At 42.3% G+C, this 19,251-nt stretch overlaps 1 protein-coding gene across 1 annotated transcript in view; it reads left to right on the top strand.

Moving 5' to 3' along the window:
* The first annotated feature begins 19,122 nt into the window (after window positions 1–19,122).
* The window catches only part of LRIG2 (leucine-rich repeats and immunoglobulin-like domains 2), a 30,086-nt gene continuing 29,957 nt past the window's right edge, over window positions 19,123–19,251 (top strand). Inside the window, exon 1 of the mRNA XM_015411423.1 lies at window positions 19,123–19,144. Within this exon, the coding sequence (XP_015266909.1) occupies window positions 19,123–19,144 (22 nt within the window). The remainder of the gene's footprint in view (window positions 19,145–19,251) is intronic.

The raw sequence follows: 19,251 nt of genomic DNA, 5'->3' as shown, positions 1-19,251 counted from the left end.
AAAATTTAATTAAGGTCCTATTAATATATGCGACATATAGACATCATTTTGAATTTCATTCAAGGAATAAGATCATATTTTAGTTACTTTTTAAAATACTTTATCATTTAGTTAATGGTTTTTGTTCTCTGTTTTCCACCGCTGTTTTCACAGATTTATTTGTATACTTTAGTTAAATACCATTTATGTGATATTTATATGTATAAATGTCCTGCATGTATAATATACATAAAATGCTGATATATTGATGCAAAAGTAATGTTGAAAATTGTGTATGGTCCAAGGAAATAGAAAATGGCAAGAGAATAATCACATGTTCCAGCTGCAGAAAGCAGAAGCAAAAAGATGTTTTGGCTACCATTATTTATGTATTTTTCCTTTAAACTGTAGCAAAATGTTTCTGATAGTGATGGCTGATAAGGTGAAAAACTATCGGTGGCCAGTCCACACAGTCAACCGCAGCACATGAAAGCTCATTGTAAACAACAGGTGATACCAGGGGTCGTTTCGTAGAAAAGGAGCTAGGGGAACTCATTAGCATAACTCATTAGCATATGCCACACCCCCTGACATCACCTTGCAGCTCCACTGCTGAGCCCCATGAGGGGCCCGGCGGTGGACCTGCAAGGCCGGCGGGAGTGCAAGGAAGTCCCGCGAAGGCCCTCCCTGGCCCCAGGCAGGCAGGGGTGGGGAGAGGCAGGGAGGAAGCAACTTACCCTCCCTCTTCTCCTGCCTCCTCCTGGCTGAATGAGGGCTGGAAGCGGGGCAGCCGGAAGCAGGGCGGCCGGAAGCAGGGGGCGGGGCTTCATCATGTGCCCCGCCCCCGTACCGCACCCGGGGGAACTGCGATCCCCCACGTTCCCCCCTGAAATGACCTCTGGGTGATACACAGGTACTTGTTTAAATGGCTTCCATGTGACAGCCATTGTGTGAATCATGGCTTAACCCCATTTCTAAAGCATGTTCTACTCTGCTCACGATTCTTTACCTTAATAGCTGAGATCGTTTTAGTAATGCATACTGTGATAAAGCAAAGGCCAGTTCCCTCCCTGAAAGAGCCATTATTTGGTCACTTCCCACAGACAGTGATTGGGTGCCCAACCAATCATTGGGCATATGTGATGGATATATAAACCTTGAGCCCGCTTTCCTGGCAGAGCTGCCTCACCCTGCCTCCCAGTTTTGCAATATGGAATAGCCTGTCACTTCAGAGCTGAGCAGGAATTGTGAGGGGCCTTCTCTAACTTTTATTTTTTTCATTCATTTACAAAATTTGTATCCCATCATTCTGCCCTCATAAGGGCCATCGAGGTGAGTAGCATTTTAACTCTTGCATAATAAAAAACACATTTTAAAGCAATTAAAATCACACACCCAACACACATCATTAAAACAATTAAAACAGTTAAAATATGCACAAGTAATAAAAATGCAATTAAAACATTGTTTAGGGAGAAGGGATCACTAAAACGAAACAAAGAAGTCATCACTTGCTGGAGGAAGATGGTGACAGAAGGGGGCAGATGAATCTCCCTGGGGGGAGAGTTCCAGAGCTTTGGTGCCATGACCGAGAAGTCTGTCTCCCAAGTTGCCACCCACCCAGCCTCAGAAAGCAGGGCACCCAAAGCAGGGCCTCCAAAGTGGTTGGGCAGGTTCATAAGTGTTCATAAGGTTCATAACGGGCTTTGAGAAGGTCCTTTTTTTCAACCTGCTCCATACTGTAATAAAAAATGGAGGCTTAGAAATAGATAGACTTGGCCAGCGTAAACTGGTAAGGCCCCAGTGCTACATACTGGGTACGTTAGTAATCAGCAATCACCCTGAGGTGTCTCACAACAGTGAAAGGTAATCAAACTCTTCAGATTGTCTGATCCAGGTGTATGGGTAGGGAACTCTTTAGGTGCTGGTCAAAAACTAATAACGAATTAATACAAATTATTAAACCTTAGGAGCCACAGTGGCTCAGAGGTTAAGACGATGAGCTGCAGACCAGAAGGTCTGTAGTTTGGCCATTTGAGTCCCTAGTGCCACGTGACAGAGTGAGCTCCTGTCTCTGGCCCCAGCTCCTGCCAACCTAGCTGTTCAAAAGCAGGAAATTGCAAGTAGATAAATAGGCGCCACTTTGGTGGGAAGGTAACAGCGTTCCGTGTGCCTTGGCATCTAGTCATACTGGCCACATGACCATGGAAACATCTACAGACAGCGCTAGCTCTTTGGCTTGGAAATGGAGATGAGCACCACCCCCTAGAGTCGGATTTGACTAGCTTTCGAGCAAGGGAAACCTTTACCTTTACCTTTATTAAACCTTACCTTAGCCCACATTTGGTGTCTATATCTTTTGTTTTTGGGATGAAGGACCAGACATCTCACATGAATGGTGGTTGACATACTCGCCTATGTTTATCTAAAATCTTGGACTTTTAGATATTGCATATTTGTTTTTGTGGTTTTTAAATTTTAGTTCAAAGAAGCATTGTTTTTTTTTACTAAAGTGATCATTGGTAATATTTCGGAGTTCTCAAATTAGAATTTTTTTTAAAAAAAGAATTTTATGTTTCCCTGGATAAGCATGTCACCCTAAAGCATTGTACTGTTTTTCCTGCCCAGATTATTTATTTATTTATTTCAATTTTAGGAAGTGAACTTGTATGATTTGCATGTCAAATTAACATTTACCTTTCTGTATTTTGCAACGAGAGCTTAGGTGCAATTAATTTCTGATCAAATAATACAAAGGTCAATATCCTTGCCAGAACTCATTCATGTTATGCAAAGGCTACAAAGATGTCAATGCCATTCTACTATGACAAGAAGATTTCCAGTGATATGATCTCGCTGTTATATTAAACACACTGTGCTGCAGCAAATTGGGAAAATAAGGGGCATAGTGACTATATATAGCTGTATCTTAATAGAAATCTATATTGCTTTCCCTCCCATAAAGCAATGGCTTAGTTATGGCATGTGGTAGGAGCTCTCAGAGTGAGGAAATGGGATTCTACAAAATCATAGGGGAAAATATAACTGGTCCAGTGGTGAACTTTAGCATGCATAGAACAACGTTTAATTCCAGTGGTGCCTTTAAGACCAACAAAGTTTTATTCAGTGTATGAGCTTTTGTGTGTGTGTGTGTGTGTGTATGCATAGTAAGTTAATGGAGATGGAATAATTTTTGTTTACTTTTTAGAAAGAGTGAACCAGACAGTGTGAATATTGGTCATTAGAACCCAAGAGAGAAGCTGCCATGGCAATTTAGCATCATCTATGCTGTGTTCCCCTGCTCCTGTTCCTCAAGGTATTCTTTGCCAAAGCATATGTTGGCTTTACTTTGATTCACTGGCACCAATGGCCTGTTTGTACTAGCACTGAAGCCGATAGAGCCAGTCAGGAGACAAAGAGCATACAGCTACCCAAAGTGTCTGTGGCTATATTCAGATACCACAGCAAGCTGAGATAAAACTGTGATTGGGCATAAGCACCATTTGCTGCTGTGGTTGCACATGCTCTCACACCTTTTTCCTTCTCTAGGATGTGGAGCTTGACTGAACACTTCCCAGTGCTATCAAGCTGTTTGAATGCAGGTGGCCTTGTGAACGCTGGTTTACTCCATGCAAACTGGCATTCTAAAACTTGGTTTAATTCCAGTTTAGAATCTCATTTTGTGTGGCATTCTAATTCACTGAGATGACTGTGTTCAGACCTCATGGTAATTTGGGACTTGATCAGTTTGAGAAGTATTTAATCACGTCACTAAAGGACAGAAGAGTGGGTAGGAGTGAGGGACACATATGAGCACTGTATTTGTACCTGATCAGACTTGTTGTGATGTTGGAATGTAGCCTGTTTGATTGTCAAGCTAAATGATGCAATATTGGCTCCACACTTATTTAATGTATCCCATTTAACTGCTGTATAATACCTGGCATGAAAATATGCTGTTCTTTGCCAGATGCTATAGGAGGGCTATGTCTTACACTCATGCAACCAACACATAACTGTAGAAATAAAATTATTTTCTTCACGATCACTACTGAAAAAAAATCATACATATAGGATCCACCATGTAAAACTGATGAAACAAAAAAAGTTTAAAAGTGTAATTATATGTACATTTTAAGGATCCTTTAAAAAAAACAGACCTTGTTTATTTCGCATCCTAAAGTTACCATATCTTTGTATATTATTGTACCCCAAACGACAAAACAGAACAAAATGCAAACAAACCCAAATTATTAAATTATAAAGACAAAGGCTAGACATTCACGTTGCTTCTCTTCTTCTAAATGCTAGTTAAAATTTGGAGATAATCCATTATAAGGAATATGTGGTAAATACATTGGACAAAAACAGTTGAGATGCTTTTGTGTGTATGTGACCTTGGCATTAGATCAGGTGATAAGGTTGAGAGAATTTGAATATGATGATGATGGTGATGATAAATGTTATGCCACTCACTCCAGGGTATTTCAGGATAGCATTTCTGGGTTCTCTCCAAGTTACTATTTGTTTATTTAGTATATTTCTATCCTGCCTCTTCAGAGTCCTGCTTTAAGCAGCATAACAATATACAAACAAGCCATTAAAAAAGCTATTGGGTATAATGGCAAAACTATCCATAAAACAGAAATAGACAATTACAATGCCCTCCCCCTTAAAAGCATGGATTAAAATAAGTGTTTTGGCCTGGTGCCTAAAAGAAATAAAGCAGGTGCCAGGTGAGCCCCAAGCATTCCAGCAGCAAGGTGCCACCACAGAATATGTCATCTCTAGTTGCCACCTACCTCATCTCTGAAGGTGGGGGCACAGAAAGCAGGGCTTGAAAGACAGATCATAACTGGTAGGCTGGATAGCATGGAAGGAGACTGTACTTCAGGTACCCTTGCCCCAAACTGGGGGCAAGGGGACAGCTTGGGGGAGGCAGTGCTCTGTAGTAGTAGGGGAGAATCAGAAAAAAATGGCCTCTTCTTTCTGTTCATGGAAATCCTTCCATTAGAGTCCTTCGAACTCTGAGATTAAATAAATAAATAAAACAAATAACTTGGCCAGTATGCCAAACATGTCCATTTAATCCATTCCATTCATTTCTAAAGAGTGCTAAAACTAGTTGTATCAAAAATGCCAGAATTTTTGACATCAACAATAATTTCGGTATACTGATTTCATTGTTAAAGTCCCTCACTCAAGCTTCCAAACCCTGTTGGGAGAAACAAATAGTGCCATAATCAAATGTTCTTACTGCTTCGGGGAACAGAGAAGCTTTGAAAATGGTGTTTTCTTTCCCTCTTGTGGAGTTCAGATTCATTCTGTCAAAATGTTTAACTTCATCAGCCCCTTCAACTGAATTCTGCATTAATATGCAATGGGAGTTCTTCAAGAGTTATGGCCTGTCACGATTTCTACAATATGCTACATAATGGTTACAATACGCCTGTCATACGCTTATCTTGTCTTCAGCAGGGTCTGCTATAAAGCACAACTTAAGGCCTTTTAAATAATTAGACAAATGCATATTTTTGACAGAAGTTACTTGTCTTGGCTCCCAGCAGTAAGAACCGAAATTCGTAATACCTAATTGACTGTGCATAGTCACAGTTTCCTAGCCTTTCTTTTCTCTGTTACTTTCATGCCTTTGTGGGGGACTGTGATGCATCCAGAACAAACTTGTCAGAGATCTTGCTTATAACAGTCATTTATTCACATTAATAGTAATATCTGTAAAAGAATACCTCCTGAGAAGTTACACTGTTGTTCTTTTACGTGAGTAAGCTTATGCACAGTTCTATATTACAGAGCATTACTTGGACTGTTCTAAAGAGCCTATCAGAGAAGCCGTTGCATTTAGCGGGAACCACTCTCATTGGTTCCAATCCCGTTGTTCCTATTGATTGTTATCTGTTCGTTGGGTGTGGTTATGGCCATTCAAATCCTATATAAGTCAGCCTTGTTCTATGTAGTTTTGTCTTGTGTTGTTATGAGCTGAATAAAATGAAATCACTTGTTCAAGAAGCTGCCTCGATCTCAGTTCATAATAGTTATTATCACAAGTGCTAAAATTCAGTCATAGACTAGCCAAAAACTGGGCAGGAAGGAAGTTCTTTTCCTTTCATGCTGCTGTTTGTAGGTTTTGGAAGATGCTTCCTCTAACTCCTTTTGCTTTTGTTTTTTTCGCCTTTGTAACTTAGTCATTTCCACAGCCCCACCATACTTCCATTTAGGGTTGTATGAACACTACTCTACTTAAACAGCAATTAGACTGAAAATTGCAAGCAGTAGCCTTGAGCACTCAGGGAAAGTTTCACTTTCTATCAAGTGCTCAGATTTGTTCTTAATTGTATAGCAAATATTCATTCACTGCTTTCTGCCGGCTGTCCATGCCCACTATTTGCCCAACACACCAAATACAGGAACAAATTACTTATAAAAAGCCTTTGGTTATCTCAGTCGAAATGAGCTGGGGTTGGGGGAAAGCTATATATTTCAAATATTCTGCATATATCCCTTTTGCTGATAGGAGGAGAAGAAGAAGAGATTGGATTTATACTCTGCCCTTCACTACCTGAAGGCTTCTCAGAGCGGTTTACAATCTCCTTCCCTCCCCCTCCCCGTAACAGACACCCTGTGAGGTAGGTGGGGCTGAGAGAGCTCTCTCAAGAACTTCTCTTTCCAGAACAGCTCTGAGAAAACTGTGACTGACCCACGGTCACACCAGCAGCTGCATGTGGAGGAGTGGGAAATCAAACTTCGTTCTTCCAGATTAGAGTTCCACACTCCTAACTACTACACCAAACTTCAAAAGTATAACTTCCAAAGGTGAGCATATTCAGTGAATAGAACAAGAGTCCAGTAGCACCTTAAATACTAACAAAATATGTGGCAGGGTCTGAGCTTTTGTGAGTCACTGCTCACTTCTTCAGATAATTCAATGAATGTTCCAGTTCAGATAATAAATAATTTTGCATTCCCAGACAGCTTTTGGTTCAGTAGTGTGTGCAAACATGATAAGTGTGTGCAAACATGATGAATGCTACTGACTGATGCTTCTGACTGTGCAAGAGTAAAAACATTGTTATATTTCAAATGTAGCTGATTTTAAAAATAAGTGCTGGAATTTACAGTTTGTATCTAGGAGACTTTGATTTAAATCTGCCAGGTGTGATCTTGGACAAGCCATTTACTCACAGGTTAAATCAGTGCTTTTAAAATTATTTTCTAGAGAAACCTGTAGCTCCTCAAAATTTTATCATGGTGTTTTCAATGATCAATAATAGCAGATAAGATACATTGAAAGAAAGCTTTGACAGAACTGAACTTCTGTTGCAGTATTTGGTCACAGGAGTGTTGGGTTTGCTATAAGTAGTCTTGCTGATAACTTTCCTGGCAAACATACCATGCTTGACCCCTGCACCCTACGTCTGAGTCAAGCCCCAAATTGAATCACCTGTTCAACTTGAATACAGAGCAGGGTCACCTTAGTAGATATGTTTTGTTTGACCATTTTTGCACCTACACAGTAGGGAATTCTATCAATGTTCCTCAAGGGCTGTAGTCAGGTCAGGTTATTAAAGTGCACATATCACTCAGTTGGTAGTGCTCAAGGCATCTCTTCATTATTTTTTACAGTTAAAAATTGTAAAAAAAACCCCATATTTTTACTGATGTGGTGTGTGTGTGTGTGTGGAGAAAATAAACTACAACTCCCCTGAAGTTCTAAGAGAGTGCACATGCTCTACTCTGGATCCAGAATGTTCAACAGTCACTGACACACAAGAGAAATTCTAGAACTTAATTTAGAGAAATTCCCGAACTGAATTATTTCTCTTTAATACTGGCTGATTTCAGACAGCCTATATATTCCATTTTAGGAACTGGTTTCTAATGGCTTTTTTTCTGTCATTTCAGACAGACCCATTTTAGTAACTGGTTCCTAATGGAATATATTTACCTATTCAGACAAACACGCTTCTGTCCCATTCGAGAAGGGTGCCTGATGTTGACTCAAACTTCTTTCTTCCAATCTTCAATCCTTCCTACCACTTCTTCTTCTTTCTTTTTTTTAAAGATTTTATTTTACATTTTCCAAACAACGAAAAAAAGAATACAAAAACATTTTTATGTTCTTACATAGTACATAAGTTTGAGTCAGTTTTCAGAATCTAACCATTTATATAGTCCTTTCCATCTTTCAACAAAAGTCTCATCCTTTTTTCCCTGTAATATCACATTCAATTTTTCTATTTCTGCTATTTCCATCATTTTATAGTTTAACTCTTCAATTTTAGGTGTGTTATTCATTTTCCAATATTTAGCCCATAATATTCTGGCAGCTGTGACAACATATATAATTACATATTTTTCATTATATTTAAGCATTTCTGGCATAATGTTAAGCAGGTAGGTCTCGGGCAATAAGTCAAGCTTTACATTGGCAATTTTTTCTATTAGTTTTTGTACTTTTTTCCAATATTTCTGTACCTCCACACAGCTCCACCACATATGATAGAAAGTTCCTACATTTGCTCTACATTTCCAGCAAGTGTTGGGGCAACTCGCGTAACATTTAGTTAGTCGCTCTGGTGGCCAGTACCATCTATGTCGAACCTCAAGCCACAACCAGATATTTCTAGCTTTCGTATTAGGAATGCCCAGGATACGTTGTCAAAGGCTTTTTCTGCATCTAGAAACATTAATGCTAGTTGTTTTCCTGGATGTTTATCAAAATATTCCAATGTGTTGATAATGGTTCTAATATTATTCCTCATCAATCTCTTTGGTAAAAATCCTGCTTGATCGCTATGAATTACTTGTCTTAACACTCTTTTCAGTCTATTTGCTAAAATATTCGCAAAGATCTTATAATCTGTATTCAATAGCGATATAGGTCTATAGTTCTTAATTAGGTTCTTTTCTACATTAGGCTTAGGTATTAGGGTTATTGTTGCACTATTTCTTGATGTAGGCATTGTTCCTTTTTCCCCTATATTTTGTATCACCTTCTTCAGTGGGTCTATTATCTGGTCTTCGAAGACTTTAAAAAATTCTGTTGGTATTCCATCCGGACCTGGTGCTTTTTTGTTCTTTTGGTTTTTAATTGCCTCTATTACTTCTGATATTGAAACTGGGTCACTTAACATATGTTTTTGGTCATCATTAAATTTCTGCTTATTGTTTTTTCCCAAGTACTCGTTAATTTGTACATTGTCTTCGTTACTTTGTTGGTATAGCTTTTGAAAGAAGTTTTCCACAATTTTTTTCATTTCATCTGATTTAAACTTTTCAACACCCTTATCATCTTTAAGTGAGGTTATTGATCTCTTTTCTCTTTCTTTTCTAAGTCTATAGGATAACCACCTTGAAGATTTATTAGCATTTTCGAAGTAATATAATTTTGCAAATTCCATCTTTCTTGCAAGCTCTTGCGATAATAGGAGGTTCATTTTATGAGTTAACAGTTTGATTTTAGTTTGGGCTTCTTCTTTCTTACCGCTTTTCATCGCTTCCTTTTCTTGTGTTTTAATTTTTTTACTAATATGTTCATAAGCGGTTTTCCTTTCCTTTATCTTCCATGCCTCTTGGTTTATAAACCAACCTCTTATGAATGCTTTGAAGGCGTCCCAAACGATATTAATTGGTGTTTCAGGTTGGATATTCCTTTTAAAGAACTCTTGTATTTCTATTCTCGTCTTTTCCACAAATCCTTTATCTCTAAATAAGTTGGTATTCACACTCCATCTATTCCTTTTCCTGGTCTCTTTAAAGGAAAATAATATCGGGTTGTGATCCGCAAACGTCCTGGGCAAAATTTCTGCTTCTGTCATTTCACTTAGCATTGTTAGGTTAATCCAGGCCATATCTATCCGCGACCAGGAATTGTGTCTATTTGAATAGAATGTAAAGTCTTGTTCCTGTATATTACGCGTTCTCCATGCGTCTAATAAGTTGTATTCTTCAGCCGTCTGTAAAAAGAGTTTTGGAAGTTTCATTCCGGTTTTTGAAGTTTGGCCCTGTCTCTTCCTATCCATCTCTGGATTGTACACCGCATTAAAATCTCCTATAATGCATATATTTTTATAGTTCCTGCTTTCAAGTATTGGGTTCAAAGTTTTAAAAAAGTGTTCCTGATTTTGATTGGGTGCATATATATTTATAATCAAAGTGTCTGATCCATTACGAGTAATCTTGATTGCCACCAGTCTTCCATCTGCCGAGGAGTGTACTAATTCAGGATTTAAGCGATCTTTTACAAAGATTACCGTCCCATTCTTTTTTTTATCATTTGCAGCAATGAAAGAGGTTCCTAGTTTTTTACAGTTCAAGTACTTCACATCAGTTTTTTTTATGTGTGTCTCTTGTAGACATACCACGTCTACTCGCAACTTTGTAATTTGGTGAAAAGTTTTTTTCCGTTTCTGGGGGCTATTGAGCCCGTTAACATTAATAGATATTAGCTTGAACTTTTTAGTATGATCCATTTTTTCCTTTGCCTTGGTTTGTCCTCTTTCTATATTGGAATCTCGTTAATACACGTGATGCAGCTGCACCTTGACTTTTTTTCTCCCTTTTGGTAGTCTCTTTTTTCTCTTTCTCAGCTTCTCTTTCCTTTCTAAGGTCTTCAGTACTTGATTCCTTTTCCTCTTCTTCTTCTTCTTCTTCTTCTTCTTCATCTTCATCCTTCTGCCAGCCCAGATCTTCTCCGTTTCTCTCTAGGAAATGCTCTACTTTGAAAATAGAGTCCAATCTTTGTCTCCTTCCCTTGTATTCAAAAAGAATTCCTTCTGGTACCAACCATTTGAAGCTGATCTGATTCGCTCTCAAAAGATCTGTCAGAATATAATAACATTGTCTCCTTTCTCGTACCCTCCATGGAATTTCTCTTAAGACTTTTATTTCTGCACCTTGTATTGTAAGTTTTTTCTCGTATGATGCTTTGATGATTTTTTCTTTAATATCTCGCTTATAAAATTTTATATGGACTTCCCTGGGTACTTTATGTTTCCTCGCATAACTGGAGTTTCTTCTATATATAGATTCCATTTCTGATTCTATTTCCTCCTTTGTGGCTATTTCCAATTGTTCCGCTATATGTGTTGCTAGTTCTTCTTTCAAGTTATTCCCTATAGCTTCTGGGATGTTTTGACACCTTAGCATCAATTGTGCTTTCTCCATCTCTAGTGCTATTAGTGAGTCTTCCATTTTATTTTCTCTTATTTTTATTTCTTGGATTTCCGTATCTAACTCCTGAACTTTTTCTCGTGTTTTTTCACCATCTTTTACTATTTTACTGATTTCCTGCCTATTTTCTGCAATTTGTTTTTTAATTTCATCTGTCTCTTTTGTAATTTGTACTGTTATTTCTTCCATTTTCTCTTTCAAGGGCTCTATTTCCTTCTTCATTAACCCTGGGAATGAGGTGTCCATCATATTTTGCATGGTTTCCTGCATGAGGATTTTTAAATCCTTAATACTCAAATTCCCCACAGACTTTGTGGGTTTTAATTGACTTAGCCCACCTACTTGGCTTGGGGATGCACTAGAACCTTTTCTGGGCAATCCCGACCCTGTTGCCATATATAACAGTTAGTATTTTTCTTTTATTGGACCAAGAAGTATTATTAAATAAAGACTAATAAGGTTGTGTTCCAACTTATTTTGTGTTAAATTCTCAATTTTTATAACAATGCCCAACTCAATTTTTATAACAATGACCAACTTAATTTATATATTTCTTAAGTTTTATGAATGTTATAGCAATGTCCAACAATATTTGACTATTTTTAAGTTCCAGTCACTTTTATGCACAGTCTAGATTTTACTTCTGTATTTATATTTTTAATTAAGCTCTGTCCCTTTAAATCTACTTCTTCCGCTTGCCAAACGCCTCTCCTGGCTTCGTTCCTCCTCCCTTCCTTCGACGACGTGGCCACGTAGTCTCCTCTGTTGCGTGTTAACGAAGCTCCGACAGACCCCGCCCCTCTGCGTTGGTGAGCTCCGCGTCCCTGGTTCTCCTCCTCTAGCTCCCTCCGCCCCTCTCAACTTCTTCCGAGTCGCTCCTTTGACGTCTCTGGCTATGCGATTATCTCCTCCAGCTCCCTCCGCCCCTCTCTCGTGGCGCCGCGGCTATTTCCTCCGATCACGTCTGCGCCTCTCCACTTCTTTTTTAAAGCTACAGCTACAGCAAGAAGGAATGAACAAAATAAATCAGCGGTACGCCTATTTATTCTAGTTAGTAGCCGTTTTTTACTTTATTCCTAAACCCCTTTGCATTTGTTATTGACTCCTCTCTTTGTTTGTTATATATAGCTAGCCGCTCTGTAAGGAGTATTAACCGTCGCTTAATTGGCACCACCTGGGTTCTTCTTCCCCACTCGGGCTTGTTCCCACACCACCCTTGAACTGTTTTTTAAGGGAAAAAAAAGAAACTAATTATACTTAGCTTCGGATATTATAATTTCTGACTCTTCTTGGTTCTGTTGGTTTTGTCTTTGGCTCGACGTCGTCTCCCGTCGGGGCTCCTAATGTTGCGTGCTTCGGGAATTTGTGGCTCAAAAACCATGGGAAGTGGGTCGCCACCCTAACCTCCCACTGCCTGCTTCCCCTGCCAAGAGTACTCTCTTCGGGAGGCTCTTGTGGCGTTGTAAAACCGCTTCTAAATCAACATTAGGTAAAGTTGAGCACAGAGCAAGCTTCCCACTCAACCGCTCTCGTCAAAACCGGAACCGGATCTCCTTCCTACCACTTCTGAAGCACTATGAGGTGCTGTATAAAATGCCCCATAGTGCTTCCTGCAATGACAGGATTTTTTGTGCCCCTTTTCTTCCCACACGCAATCGTCCTCTTTTTTTATGTTGTATTGAGAATGCTATGGTGCTGAAGCGTGACCACAAATCAGTGCCATAGCAACCCCATTGAGATGCCTGGAGTCTATTTAGATATTTATTTATTTTATTTTTATTCTAATTTATATCCCGCCCTACCCTTCCAGAGCAGGCTCAGGGGGGCTTACAGAAAATAAAATACAGATTAAAATAATCAAATCACCAAAACCATTAAAACAATTAATTAAAAAAATACAATATTAAATATTAAAGTGCTAGCGATGTTATTCCAATATAACAATGGCATTGCTGCGTGAGTGCATACCATATGGTTTTCATTTCCAGCATTGATCTTACTTGGCGCACACAGGCTGCTGATAATTCACCAGGAACCAGGCTCTACAATTGTTACTAGTGATCGTTTACTAGTGATGGTAAGTAGTGACGGTGACGGCTTCTAAATGAAAGCCTGGTGGAAGAGCTCCATCTTGCAGGCCCCGCAGAACTGTAAAAGGTTCTGCAGGGCCCGGTATGCTATCGGCAGCCAGTGCAATGCTTTCAGGGCTGGCTGGATGTGCTCCCTCAAGGGGAGGCCCATCAGAAGCCTAGCCGCTGCATTTTGCACTAGCTGCAGCTTCCAGATCTGCGACAAGGGCAGCCCCATTTAGAGAGCTTTACAGTAGTCTAATCTTGAGGTGACCATCGCATGGATCACTGTTGCTAAGTCATTGCATTCAAGGAAGGGAACCAACTGCCTAATCAGCCGAAGATGGTAAAAGGCCGACTTGGCAGTGGCTGCTACCAGGACCTCCATTGTTAAGGAGGCATCCAGGAGCACTCCCAAACTCCTAAACTCTGGCCCTGGCACCAATGGTACCCCATCGAAGGTCGGGAGTGGGATCCCTACCCCCGGACCACCCCAACTCAAGCACAGGACCTCTGTCTTTGTCGGATTCCGTTTCAGTCGGCTCAGTCTAAGCCAACCAGCCACGGCTTGTAATGCCCAGTCCAGATCTTCTGGTCTGGAGCCAGACTGACTACCCAACATCAGACATAGCTGGGTGTCAACAGCATACAGACACCATAATTCTGGGCAATCTGGGCAAGGGGATGCATGTAGATGTTAAATAACATTGAGGAAAGCACTGCCTCTTGAGGCACTCCCCACTCTAGTGGGTACCACTGGGAGAACTGTTCCCTAACGCCACCCTCTGTCCCCAACCATGGAGAAAGGAGACAAGCCATTGAAAGGCAAGCCCCTAAATTCCTGCATCGGTGAGGCGGTGGACCAGTAACTGATGGTCAACAATGTCTAACACAGCCAACAGGTCTAACAACAACAGCACCGCTGAACCACCTCAATCCAGATGCCTCCAGAGATCATCCATGAGGGATGTCTTCATCCCATGGCCTGGGTGAAAACCGGACTGGAAGGGATCTAGGATGGAAGCATCATCCAAGAAGCTCTGTAGCTGGATTGCCATGGCCCTCTCTATTATTTTGCCCAGATAGGGCAAATTGGATACATTAACATTCACTACTGCTGTCACCTGGAATCAAGTACCTGATTGGACAGCATGTTTAAGCAGGAGATCAGGGGCATTAGTGAGTTGTGAGACAGATGTTTGGTCAATTTTTAAGAAGTTTGGTTTAGAGGAAAAGTAGACTCAGGCACACACACAAGCACACACACTCCACGGTTTGTGGGAGTTAAGGAAGGAAGGAAAGCGTCCTGGGTTTCAAAACTCCCCCCCACCCCCGGTGCTTGAACTCTGTATCCAGTGAGTTCCTTGTTTACAGGTCACAGCAGTAGCAAATGTCAGTGTATCTAAATGGAGTCCAGGCATCTCAATGGGGTTGCTATGGTGTTGATTTGTGGTCCTGCTTCAGCATTATAGCGTTCCCAATAGAACGTTTAAAAAAAAAAGTCTCAGAAAGATTGTGTGTGCGAGGGGAAATAGCGGGAAAAGAAAGTAGTGCAGTTTAAAATGACACACCGCTTCAGAGATGGAAAGGAAATGCTGTGTGAAACAGCCGTCCCTGTACCGGTTTACTCCATGATGGGCCAATAATGGAAATTATGCAGTTTAAAAAGGTAATGTGAAATTGGCCACTGTCTCCTTCGGGATGAAAATAAGCCAGTTCTTCTCCATTGTTCAGTTCTCCTGACTGCTGCACTGAGTTTGCTTTTGAGGAGTTGCGTCCTGATAAACAGCCACAAAAGGAAGGAAACAATTACATTATTTTCCTTTTTATTGAATGAACTGCAGGGCCATTTTCTCACAGTCCTTTCAAGACTGTTGTGATAGTGAAGATAAAGTTAAAGACTACTAAGGTCCATTCAGCATCTAGTATTAGCTTCGCTATTTTACTAAACTCACGGTGGAACAGAAATTCCCTTCTATGTTGCATGCCACTTTCACTTTCTTTGATTGTTGGATTTTGTTATAGCCTCCACACTGCATGCCAGTTTCATTTCCTTTGATCTCTCAGTTTTATGGTACTGTCTGCATAGATTTATGCCTGTTTTATGGCTGTTCAGGGGTGACTCTGCACTGAGTGTTTATGGCTGTTCAGGGGTGACTCTGCAGTGAGTGTGGCGTTGGCTCTGGGGTATTTGAAGGTGGTTTTGAGTCACATCTTTTTCTGTTCTATTGTGGGTTTGGTAAAACAACAGAGCAAATGCTAGATGTAGAATGGGCCTAAAACTCCAGAAGTATTCTGCCCTCTGTTGGCAGAATGTGAGAACTGCAGGAATGTTTGGGAGCAAGGGACAGGAAGTCCTTGGGCAAGTGGCTACCTGGGATCTGGTAAGAGAACACCCCCCCCCCACTAGGGTGAGGTCTGGGTTTAGAAGACTGACAAGGACTGAATAGTCACAAAGTGTCAATGTGAAGGAAATGAACCAGTCAGGCTCCTAGCAAAAAGTGAGGCTTAGGTAATCCTAGAGGGAAGCAGCCTTGTCTATTCTGAGTGCTTTTTCTGTGCTTCAGGCTGCAAAGACAGAGGCTGTGGTCACGCACATTAAATATTCCACTTTCAACCCACTTTCAGTGCACTGGTGACCAGTTGGAAAGTGCATTGTAAGTGGATTGAAAGTGGATTATTTAGTGTGTGTGACCACAGCCTTAGTAAGGACATGTGCGGAATTTAGGTTCACCATCCCCCTAATGGGGGAAGGGAATCTCCCACTCCAACGTTCATTTCCTGCCACTGTTCTGAGATTTTAAAAAAATGACAAATGGCATTATGTCATTTCTGAGAAAACCCAGGTGTTGTCAATCCTCTCTAGCAATCTCTGGAAACTCTATGGTTTTACAAGGATTTTTCAAAAACTGCTTATTTCAAGCAATCTTATCATGTAAGTTAGTTCATCACAAGAGACCTTGCTGCATTTCTCTCTCCCTCCTCACTTTCACAGACTCCTTATAAATTTACATTCCATTCCTTTAAACTATTAAACTGAAGCAGAAGCTCATAGAATCTGGCTTAATAATCTATGGCTTGTCCCCTCATATTAGGGCTGTCCAGTTGGATTAGTATTGACCATCACTCAAAGCAGATCACTCTGTTTACTTAGAGTCAGGAATTATCTTGAATGGCATAGAGACCATTGGTTCTAGAACATAGTTTCTGTTCAACAGGGTAATTGCACTGCTTGTGTGCTGCAGCTTAAACTACCATTGAGTGAAATGGAGTTGGTGTCGTTCAAGATGAATGAAATTTTCCCATTAAGCAGGGTGTATCTACATTACAGTCTCCGACTGGTTTAATAGTCGCCTATTGTAGTTCTGTGAGGAAAGACCTCAAGCCTCTAATATATTTCACACCACCTCACCTGACTAGAATCTTCTGGATGGGGGGGGGTTGTATTTGGGATCAGAGACCTTAATGGAAGATCTATTTCGCATTTTCTTTGCAACTCTTCTTGAGTTGTAATGTATTTCAATGGAGCCCAAGTTGTCATTCCTGGCTCCCATTATTTCCAATGGGCCTTCAAGTCTCTCCCATCGTTTCCAATGAGCAATCATGTCCTTCCTTTTAGTACATCCCCCTTGAAGGCCGCAGTCTCTTTCTGTTTCGCCTGAAAACCTTTTCTCTGACTGAAATGGTAGGAAAGAGCAAGAGTGCAGTAGCATCTTAAAGAGTAATAAAAGGGGTCCGGCGTGTGTCTCTCTGTGTGAAGGCGCCTTTCTGTGCCCTGCCGGTGGAGGAGGTGAGTCTGGCCCCAATGGCCAGAGCACGCTTCCTCCTCCTCCCCCTCCTCCAGCAAGGAGGGCGCCGGCGCCACAGGGGCAGGCAGCGAGGAGGGAGCAGAGATGCCATCATCCCTGCATCACTGCCTTCTCCTCCTCCACCTGCCCCCAGGAGCTCAGTCTCAAAGAGGGGCTGGTTGATTAGAAGCCCTTTTCAGCGGGGACCAGGCGCCACAGCTTAGTGGGGGAATTGTTGGGGTTGATGGGCACTGCCGACAGGAGCGGATCCTTCATGGCTCAGGCGAAAGTGAGAGGCGGATGGGGCAGGAGGGAGAGCGATGAGAAGCCTCCCTGCCTTCCCCCCAACCCAAAGGAAAGTTGAGGCAGATAGCCATCTGAAAGGCTGGGGGGGCGAGACGTGTCGGGGGCGGGTGGCGCACCTTGGAAGGACAGGACCCACGCGAACCAGCCCTCACAGTGGCTTCCGAAGGCAAGGGGGCGAAGACGGGCTGGCGGCACGTCTTGGAAGGAAAGGCCCCACGGCAGGCAGCCGGCCACCACAGTGTGCTCAGAAGGCTGGGGGGGGGTTGAAGAGGAGGCGGCGGCGGGCGGCGCAGCTCCAAAGGAGAGGCCCCCCACCAGGCGGCTTCCAAAGGCGGGGGGCGCAAAGGCGGGCCTGCGAGGTGGGCTAGCAAGATCTCGGTGTGGACGTCCTCCTTAGGCGCCTTGCAGTGAATCGCGCCAGCACTCAGTGGCTCGCAGCGCGCCCCGGCAGCTGCAGCCGTTTGCAGGGGATTTTGACCGGCGCGAGGGTGGCATGGTCAGCCTCAGCCTGGTCACCATGTGGCTGGCAGATCGTTGGGCCTGGCCGTTGCCTGACAGGACACCGAGGGTGAGAGGCTAGCCAGCGCTATCCTCGACTCACAGCCCTGCTGGCTCCCTACCTTATGTCGCGGCCGCGGACAACTGGTGTGGCGGCACCGTGGTCTGCCTCGTCGCCCCAAGAGTCCTGCCGGCGGAGGGTCCATCGTCTTCAGCAGCTCTGTGTAGAGTGAGGGCACGACAGCTGCTGTGTGGGTGGGACTCAGGCCACACAGCCACCCAACGCAGCGAGGGGATTGGCAGCCGTTCTGAGTGGCAGATCACGCACCCGACTGATTTTGTCGCACATCGAGTCTTGCCACCCCAAATGAAAATTATATATAAGGAGAGATAATTATGGTTCCTTGTAGCTTCATTGAAGCTCTTGTCTTCACATTATATAGGAAGCCACCAATAAAATGCAAGTGAAACGGAACACAACTAAAGACCTCTGTTGATCCCCTTCTACTGGTTCCTGTCTTAGAATATAATGTCACTGTTTTAGCTGTTGGTACTAGCATTTCTTAGGGTCGTGGTGGCTCTGAGGTTAAGACATTGAGTTGCAGACCAGAAGGTCTAAAGTTTGGCAGTTTGAGATCCTAGTGCCATATGGTGGAGTGAGCTCCCATCTCTGGCCCCAGCTCCTGCCAACCTAGAAGTTCGAAAGCAAGAAATTGCAAGTAGATAATAAATAGGTACCATTTTGGTGGGAAGGTGGCAATGTACCATGCGACTTGGCGTTTAGTCATGCCAGCCACATGACCACAGAGAATTCTTCGGATAGCGCAGGCTCTTCGGCTTGGAAACAGAGATGAGCACTGCCCCCAGAGTCAGATTCGACTGGCTTTTGAGCAAGGGAAACCATAGAGTTTTTGGGACGACTGCTAGAGCGTCACCCGGTGATGCCCCTGACATGATGACGTCACTTCCGGGTGGCGTCATCATGCTGGGGGCGTGGGCCTGATTCGGCCGTTTCGGGGGTGGGGTTCCCCCCGGCAGCCCTATCCCCGCCGGCGGATTGGGGGCTGTTTCGGCGGGGGTTCCCCCGCTCCCGGTGGGGGCTTGGCAAGCCTAGCATAAGTCGAAGACAATCTAGTAAGAGCTAGATAATACATACATAAAGAGTAGAATAGACTACCATGCTGGCGCCTTACTGTCCTTTCCTTATTCATGCGCCAAACTGTGTTGTGAAGTTGGTTGCTAGTATTTCCAATTTACAGAAACAGTACAGAAAGATATGTATAGCTTTAACAATGGCTGAGGTGGAATTTGATCGTAAGTGTCTAGGACTTAATTATATTGGACCATTTTCACTTTTTGTTTTGCTGGAGACTGTAATTTATGTTTAACACTTCATCAAATGGAGATTTGGGTTCTCTAAA

The sequence above is a fragment of the Gekko japonicus genome, unplaced genomic scaffold (assembly GCF_001447785.1).
Source record: "Gekko japonicus isolate JY-2015 unplaced genomic scaffold, Gekko_japonicus_V1.1 scaffold437, whole genome shotgun sequence".
In the NCBI taxonomy this organism is placed as follows: Eukaryota; Metazoa; Chordata; class Lepidosauria; order Squamata; family Gekkonidae; genus Gekko; species Gekko japonicus.
This window is presented reverse-complemented; position numbering and strand designations above follow the sequence as displayed.